Raw genomic sequence first — 9517 nt, forward strand, 5'->3', positions numbered from 1 at the left:
AGATGGCACTCCATGGGGTTTGCACAAACAAAAAATGTTGCACCATTAAGGTATTCAGATAGAGGCCTACGACAGCAAACTGTATATTTGCATTGAGTAGAGGGAACGCTTTGCTATGGCCTCCAGATTTACATGGTAATACACTTGTATTGATATCCCACCAGTCATGCATGTCATGAGAGTATTTTGTTGATGTAGTATCTGCCATATGCACATCCCATGAGATGTTTTATTATACCGTTTTCTAAGGCTTCTCCATTAGGAACTTCGCTTTTGTCCGTTTGGTGTTTAGAAGATATGGCAGTAAACTCGATGTTCCCTGTGTTCAGTATTCCAGCCAGAATTCTATACACTGAATGGACTTCCTGTTAATTAAAGGTGAAGGAAACATGACAGACATTAATTCTACAAATGAACAGTGAAAAGACAAATATCGTACACCTGATGAACTGCATCCCAAGGATAATTGTTCAGTGTCAAGCAAACACATTGCACAGAATACTTAATAGGATCCTTGGAATAACTTTCAATGGTACGTAGTAAAGCACTCATACAAATGTGCTCTCCATTGTAGAAAGTAACAATTCTCTGTACATGTTTTCCAACAGATAAGCACCAAATTACATTAAAAAGACATTGAATACCCAAAATAGCTTTTGATGTAGGCCTGCTCATAATATGTCCAAATTACCTACCCAGGCTACAGATGGATGTACATAGAGGCATGCTGCCCAATTAGCAAAAAATATGCCAATGACTCTTACATCTGGTGATATGTGTGATTTTGCAGTCAATAAATGTTGCAATAAATTCAGGATATTACAAGTTATGCTTCAAAGTAACTTCCACCGATCACCAGAACAGATGCCTTCTAGATCATAAAGGAGATTTCCAGAACTAAAATATTGATGACCCATCATCCATATGTTGCAGTGCTAGTAGTGTGCACAGGTACGCACGGCGCGGGACTCCCTGACCCTCACCCACACCAATGTCTCTTCCTGGAGGTAGCCCCAAAGGTGGACAGGTCCAGGCCACCAACACTGACCCTACACTGCCTAGTGGCAGGACAGGAAGGACCGCCGTACCTATGCAGATGACAACTTACTAGTACTGACAGGCTAGGCAGATAGAATAAACCAACATGACAGGAAAGCTACAGAACACAGGCAGAGCTGGATCGAGACAAGGTAACTTTCACTGGAGCAGGACCGAAGTCAGACACACAGGGAACGGAAGCAATAACTGGCAACTGCTATTAGCAGCTGCCAGACTATATTCAGGAGTCTCTGCTCCTTGGGCGGACACCAATCAAGCCGGCTGACCAAAGCTCCCAGCCGACCAAAGCTCCCAGCCAGCCACTATAACTCACAGAGGTAGAGCGCGCACGCCTCTTATAGCAGGCATGCGAGCGCCTCATGCCGCGCCCGCACTAGAGCACGGCGCTGCCGCTCGCTGACCCGAACGTGGGCGTAACACCATCCCAGAACGCCGTGACGAACCGCGACACTGCCACCTGTGGTCCCTGACCGGCCTCATGGTAACACCATATCAGATCGGTGGCGGTCCAACTGCTGGATCTGTTTAAAGAGACTTCAGCATTCAGGCGAGTGCCCCGGCCTCATCACTGTATACCAGGAATAGCACCATTTATTTAATAGGAGCAGTGCCCGATACTACAGCTCAAGCTCAATCACTTAAAGGGGTTTGCCAAGTTATAAAGTTATCTCCTATTCACAGGATACAGGGTAACTTTATGATTAATGTAAGTCCAACTACTGAAGACCTCACCAATCCTGAGAATGGGGGATCTGGTCAGTCCCTAAGTGACCAAAGTTATACAGGCATGCCATTGATCCATTTACTTCACTGGCAGTGCCGGAAATTGCCAAGGTGTTTGAACTTGGTAATTGCCAGGGTGTTTGAATCTCGGTCATTGAAGTGAATGACAGCACAGAAGATTACCCAGTTCAAGCGTTTTGACAACTTCCGGTGGTGCAACTGAAGTGAATGAAGCAGCATTGCACCTGTGCAACCTTCACTCCACTCACTTGGGGACCAACTGGACCCCATTCTTGGAATCGGTGGAGACCCCACTGGTAGAACCCACACTGATCATAAGGTTATCCCCTATCCTGTGGATAGGGGATAACTTTAAAACTTGGCACAACCATTTTAAATGAGGCTAAACAATACACACACCATGTGATCAATAGGCGTGACGTCACAAACTAGAGAAGAGGTCACAATATGGCTCCTTTAAAGAGCTGGACAGTGGAGTTACTGGGAGTCAGACCTCCACCGATTTGATATCAGTGACCTATCCTGATGCCCCATCCTGAATATTTTAGTCACAGAGAGCCCCTTTAAAGTGTACCCATTTTTACCAATATAGGTGTTATATCAGATGTAATGTAACCTGAAATGCTCTATACAATTAAAATACAGTATTTAGGTCTTTCTATGTCCCCCTTCTGGTGTCCATAACTGTTCATTTTCCTTCTCCGAGCTTGCCGAGTGGGCAAGCTCTTCCTACTATGACGTAAAAACCAATGCTGTGTGATCTGACCAATCAGATGTATCGCCCTGCTACTCCCCTCCCCTATACCTCTTATCAATTTCACCGAAGGTATTGCGGTTGCATCCTCCTTCCTCTCCTACCTGCCTTCATCAGTGCATTGTAAGCCAACCTATCTGATCCACATTTCCCTTCAACACCAGTCCTAATCCTAAGGACATCAGATTATCAATGAATATTACCAAAATTGGAGGGATCCACTGACAACTATCTACTTAAAGGGGTTGTCAGAGATTACATATAATGGATTGCAGCTCAGCCTTATTAACTTAGCTCTGAAGTAGCTGTTGTGATACTAGACACAAGGCATGGGCAAGAGTGGCTCGTAAAATCCTGTTTTTGTAATCTTGGAAGCCCCTTTAAGTTGCTGGATGGCTGCATTTATAGATATACAATAAATAGCTTTCCTATTCTTAGCAATGCCATATTACAATATTCTTATAATTTTACCAGAAAAATCACAAAACAAAAATAAAAAAAAAATATTCTATTTTTTGTAACATTTTTATATAATACCAAGTGAGAACAAGGTAAATGGGTGTAAAATGTCCTCTTCGAACCCCGCTATACTCACATCATTGCTAAATCCTATAATCCTAAAACAATGTTGAATTGCAGCAAATTGTCTTCTATAGGATTCCTTGGAGATAATATCTTGCATGACTGAACCTGTTTCATTGTCAATGTATCTATTAGTGATAAAAGGAAAATAAAAGGATTAGCAATAAAGGTAGCAAATAAACAGACATTAACTGTAAGAAAAGCAGAATACGTAGCAAATGGTTTTTACCTTGGAGGCTTGTTCTCCGGGAGACTGTATTCGGAAAGCTTTTTATGGTGATAAAGACCAGCATATATATAATAAAAAATATGAAAATTCTTCTCACCCCTGGAGAAAATGGAAAACATAAACTATAAATGTCGAAATGAACAAGTTAAAGGACCAAACATAGAACCTAGCAGCTATCAAGTGGATGAAAGGGGTATTCCGGGAAAATACTAATGATAACCAATCCTCAGGATAGGTCATCAATAGCTGATTGTCAGGGATCCGCCCATTTGGGAACCCCGGCGATCAGCTGATCATCTGGCCTGCTGTCAGTGTAGCCAGGGCACATGTCTCCGTTAGGGTCAGAGCAGGAAGTTTCAGAGGCGTCTTCACTGCCATTGATTTCTTTCATTAATCTGATCTCTGTTGGTTTCTGCTATCCTCGCTACCATTCTGGAGAACAGTGGAGAAATCTCTGCTATATCCCACGCCCCCTTACAGTCATTTCTGAGGAAGGGGCTGCATCCCCGAAACGCGTTAAATATTAGTTGTTGTTTTTTTTAAACTTTTAATAAAGACGAACCAGGTTAAACTACTTACTTGAATACCATTTCATGTCAATTGTCCCTCCATGTCCACAAATTTTTACGATTCCTTTCAATCCTCACAGAGGTTGTCTGTTATACTTTACAGCTAAAAGTATTTCTGGTCATGGCCCCGCCTCCTTGTCTAATCCTGCATCTCAGTTGAACATAATTCTGTATGGAGATTTATTTATTATCTGGGATTTAGTAACCTTTCCTGTTTATCTGTGGTTTTTACACTTGCGTGTCATCTAATCTTTGCTACTATTTCATGTTACGACCTAGAGAAAGTCAGGGATGCCCCAGGCTCCTGATGTGGGGTTGTCCTCATCAGAGTGAGTACTCCGCTTTTAGGTAGGGTTTCTTTGTATCAAAGGGTTTAGGGTCAGATTCCCCATTTCCCTGTTTGATGTTTCCTTATATATATTTGTGTTATCCATGGTTATACTTTGTGCTTGTATTCATCCTTTTAGGACATAAGAAATATGTCCAGGTTGGAGGTAACATTTATGTTCATGTAGATTTTTTGTGCCTGCTAAAAGTGACTTAGGCCCCCTGTCCATGGCCGTGACGGAATATCGCTAGCGATATTCCGCTGCGGGGCAGGAGGAGGGCGAGCTGTCAGGTCTTTGCGGTGAGCCTATCTGACAGATAGGCTCACCACAGAGAATTGTGGTATGCCGCGATTTGAATCCCACGAGCAGAGAATCGCTATGCTTCTCCGCTCATGGACGTTGGGGCTGCGCTTTCCATATCGCCGTGGGTAACGCAATGAACTAACGCCCGTGGACAGGCAGCCTGAGGGATTGAATACACTTTTATTTGGAAGTTTACAAAATAATGAAACCCTGGGGAAAATGCCCCCTTTGTCCAAGCTATAGGCCAGTCTTCCAAGTTCAAGTACATTACTCACCAATGAATGATCTCTACTTATGATTGAATACATCTTGAAAGCTTGATTGTTAATTTAATATTGCACCCTGGGAAAGCACCTCACTTGCCTAATTCTTGTCCTGTCTCTTGGCCCCAATGCACATTTGGTGCCTAAGAGGCGCGGAGCCCAGCCTGACATGCACCCCTTGCTCCGCCTACTGTTAGACTGCTTATTTCCATAAAATGAACATTTTTTGTGATCACTGAATGTACTCTACTGAGCATTCCTAATCTACTTTAATAACATTCATAACAGTGTAATAACTTGTACTTTATGTTGCTGCAGTAAAACTTTAAAATGATGCAAAATTAACCTAGATACTGTTTTATTTCAGGCTCATTATTTCATTAGTTGTGGTTCATTAAGCTTTTCTATTACAACATTATTATTCCGCTGCCAGAAAAATCATTTACACAACTTCATACAGTGCGCTAAGAATACTAAAAATAGCAGTTATGTACCGTATTTTGTTATAGCTACCGTACAACACAGAACAGAAAGAGCAACTGCTTTTCTGAAGTTCAATCTATTCCAGGAGTGCACAGCCTTTTCTGATCCCAGGGTCACATAATCAGATTAAACCAATTCCAATGGCCACAATAAAATTTAAGGGGTTATCCAGGAAGGAAAATACTTACCCATTTCAATCCTGGTCCAGCAATGTCAGCACTTACACCTCTGGTCCAGTTTCGACATTGGGTGATGTGGTATGGAGTCTTCCTTCCCACTCTTAGAGTCAGTGAAATCATTGCAGATAGCTCTCTGTGTAGTGGCCCAAATTAGGGCCCCCCACAGTACTTTATTAGCTACCTCAAGTGAAGTGTATGTGTATATGTCTGTTAAACTGTGGCTGGTTATGTGTATTGGCCTAGATAGGTCACCAAAAGATCAATGTCTGGTGTCTCTCTAGCTATATTGTGAATGACTTTGCAGAATGTAACCTAAGCTGCTCTAATACTTGTTAATCACCTCTAGCTAGCCCTGGGATTGGGTAGAGAGAATTTCCTCTAGCCCAGGATTGGTTAGTGGGGAGGTATGAAAGCTAGCACTTGGGTGTGGTTAGGCAGTCTAGTCCTGGAGCTCAGCCATGGAGGAAATCTAGTCTTGGAGATAGCAGAGAGAAGACAGCCAGAGATAGAGACCAGGGAGTTACAAGGCGAACATCTACACAAGGTTTCTAAGAAGTAGTCTAGTTCTAGAGACTAGTCATGGAGTTCCAAGGAGAATATCTAAGTGCGAGTACCTATCAAGAGTAGTGGTACTGGAGTTTTAGCAGAGGAGAGACAGAGAAGAGGAGTACAGGAAAGAAACAAGTCAGCAAGTCAGTGATTTGTCTGCAAACAAGCCAGGAATGAAAGTTGGAATTGTTGTACTGCAATATGTTGCCACAGCCCTTTCCCCTGATAAAGTGTTTCTATACAATGTCTACTAATGCAATGCCAAGTCATCAAATATCTCAAGTCAATGTGATTTAACAGTTACTGCAAGTGAATGTAAATGCAAAGTCAAGTATCCTCTCTCCCTGCAAATAAAAGGTTGAACTGTTTTCATCAGCTACAGTCTGTTTCCTAAAGTGTCTTCCCTTCATTGATACACTGCACTGAGGTACTACACATTTCGCTGCAGCGACAAGGACTACACTCATTATTGTTGAGTTCTCCACTTTTTATATTTATTGTTTCTGCCTGGAACAGGTCCCTACCGTCACAACAGACTAACATCTTACTCTACTCGACTCCGCGGGTAGCAGGTTATAAGAACTGCCTGATTTTACCACTGTGTGCAGCCGAGCCAGGCCGTGTTTTACCTTCAGAGAGGAGCAGCAGAGCCACCGTTGACTACCATCTTGTTTCCCTGCTGTCTCCCCCTCTAAGGTCTGTGCTTGGTCGCCACATCTGTTCAGCTCATTTCAATAACTATGCAAACCCCCTTCTCTGTGATGGCCGATACAGTCATTAATTCCTTTGAGGAGGTTGTACCCAAATGCACAGCCCTTTCCAGAATGCAGGGTTTGGGGTGGACAGATGATCGCCCCAGGTCCTGCTCTCGGCACCCTCTGCAATCAGCTGATTTTGCCAGTGGAAGCCATGGCCAGTCACACATTTCCGCTACAGGGAAATTGTAGTATTACAGGATGGCCATTCACATTAATGGCTGTCCTGTAATATGAAGATGGCAGGTGGTATGCCAGAAAGAGAGATGCTTTACTAAGCGGCTCCCCATTCTGGGTCATAGAAGGGGGTTTCAAATGGGAGAGCTTGCTCCATGACATTCATAACAGGAGCTGAACAGGAGTTGTGCTTTTGTCATATTCCCTTTAAGAACCACATATATTTCATTAATATAGGCTAATGCAGAAGATTGATCAGATGTGTATAGAGGTTCTGGACTCTCTTAAATATATTCTATAATACTAGATTTTACTGTACTGTTATAAAGTGATTTTCTGATGGCCTACAAAAGAAAAGTCTTAAATCCTGTTGCAATCTCTTCCTTTCTGGCATGCTGCAAATCAGTTTTGATGTTTATTGATGGTCTGTATATAAAAAAAAGTGCTTCAACTTTCATCTCCTGGGCTGACACACCCTAAAAACTTACAAATCCCATCATTTTTCGCTACACAGTATTGCTCCCACCCTCACTATTTGCTCTTGCTACCCTCTGCAGTGTCAAGATGTCCACTCTTTGGCAGTCAATCGTTCCATGTCGGCTCTTTAAACAGCTGAAGACAGTCGTATAAATTTCTATGCGTCCATCTTCAGCTGCCAAGAAGAGTCGACAAGGAATGATAGCCAAAAGTGCACAGTGCTAAGGTGAGCGCATCCATAATGGTGTCACATGCCATTGGAATAATGAAATCTTGAATTTCCTGCTCCATTGGAGTGACCTGTCCATTGATGAATGGTGAAGTCATATGTGATGTGCCTATCTGGGTTTCAATGGGGTAAGTGCAATCTACTACCTCCTTGTGAAGTAAGTTGGTGTCAAATCCACCTCATATCTTACATCTTACACCCCTTTCACTTCTAAGCATTGGAATATATAGCTTTTTTCTTCCTTTATCACACTCCTTTAATTGGTTCACCTCTGATGTGCCGACACAGAAGGGAGGAAGTTTGCCTCTTGCAAAAAAAGAACTTAAAGAGTAATGCACTTTAAAGAAAATTTTTTGACTTTTTAGATGGACATGTCAAAAGTTTTGATCAGTGGGGGTCTCAGCTGAAATGAAGTGGCAGAATGCGCTCTTTTTAAGAACTGTGTCCCTTTGGCTGTCAGTGTTCTTTGTCGGCTCTTCTCAGTAGCTGAAGACAGACTCACAGAAGTCTACACATCTGTCTTCAGCTACCGAGAAGAGCTGACAAGGAAAGATTGACTGCCGAAGAGTTACAGAGTTTGGGTGAGCACAATCTGCCCTTCATATCAGTGATTTGTAGGGGTCTCAGCACCCGGACCATGACTGATCAAAACTTTTGACATGTGCATGTTGCTATGACATGTCAAAAGTTTCTATAAAGTAAGTTACTCTTTAAAAGTACACTACTTTCAGCTATGCAGTGCAGGGATTAAGACATACAGAAAGAAGAGATAAGTTATATAAGTAAATTTTTTATGATTTGCCGATTTGAAAAAAAACATCATGTGGCCGGAAAATCCTTTTAACACACAATTATCAATATGGGAATGGGGTTCTGAAGAAATACCACATTTGATATTGTACTTACACAGCCTGTTTTATGACACGTGATTTTTCCAAAAGGTATTCGGAGATTTTCGCACCCATGACTGCCCCTGTTGGTGTGAACATCATTTCTAGATATTTTCCAAAGCGACTAGAGTTGTCATTGATAACAGTGCAGGCATTTCCAAAGGCTTCAACCAAAGGGTTAACTTGTAGAATTTTTTCTCTCAGTGCCCTATTATTAGCCTGTGAATAAAATAGTGGGACAATGGGTTGACTTTGGAAAATTCTTGTGACAATAAAGAATGACCAGAGAAAACCAAAAAGGAGTATCCTCTGATTAAGAAACAGCGTAGTTGACATTGTTCCTTTAGGGTATGGTCCCATGTAGCAGTTACCACACGGCTGCTCTACGACTGGGCTTTACAGCAGCGATGCTGCCAAGAACCGCCACCGGTGACGCAGGTCCGTGTGGCATCCTAGTGAATTAAGTGTTCACTAGCTGTAAGGTGTTAATGGCCATATTGTTTGCCTGAAACTATGCAGCCATTAAGAAATTACAGCTAGTGAACAACTAACTCATTAGTGAGCCGCATGGACCTGCATCACCGGTGGGGCTCTCTGGCTGCATCCCTGCAACCCCAAAGCACAATAGCCGTGTAGCAACCGTCATGTGGAATCATATACTTACACAATACAGCCAATCCTGCAAACTAAACAAAGCACAACTTGTATGATATGGCCAGTTTAACAACATTGTACTAAAGTAAAAAGCTGGCTATACACTTTGAATAGCTGTTCGGCCATCAAGTATTCCTACCATGCCCCCCCCCCCCCCCTTATATATGCGGTATGATCATAATTAAAGTATCCCTGTTCAAGAGACATATAGTGGGTATAATTGAAACAAACTTGGTAATAATACTATCCAGGACATGCAGAAGTGATTCATGTGAAAAAAAAAGGTTCAAAA

General features: G+C 42.4%; 1 protein-coding gene across 1 annotated transcript in view; it reads right to left on the minus strand.

Moving 5' to 3' along the window:
* The window catches only part of MYO3B (myosin IIIB), a 449841-nt gene that overhangs the window by 194289 nt on the left and 246035 nt on the right, over nt 1-9517 (minus strand). The window contains exons 13-16 of the mRNA XM_066575886.1: nt 8588-8790; nt 3369-3467; nt 3153-3267; nt 239-365 (exon numbers count right to left, since the gene is read on the minus strand). Coding sequence (XP_066431983.1) covers nt 239-365; nt 3153-3267; nt 3369-3467; nt 8588-8790 — 544 coding nt within the window. The remainder of the gene's footprint in view (nt 1-238; nt 366-3152; nt 3268-3368; nt 3468-8587; nt 8791-9517) is intronic.

This window comes from Eleutherodactylus coqui, chromosome 8 (assembly GCF_035609145.1).
Source record: "Eleutherodactylus coqui strain aEleCoq1 chromosome 8, aEleCoq1.hap1, whole genome shotgun sequence".
Lineage (NCBI taxonomy): Eukaryota > Metazoa > Chordata > Amphibia > Anura > Eleutherodactylidae > Eleutherodactylus > Eleutherodactylus coqui.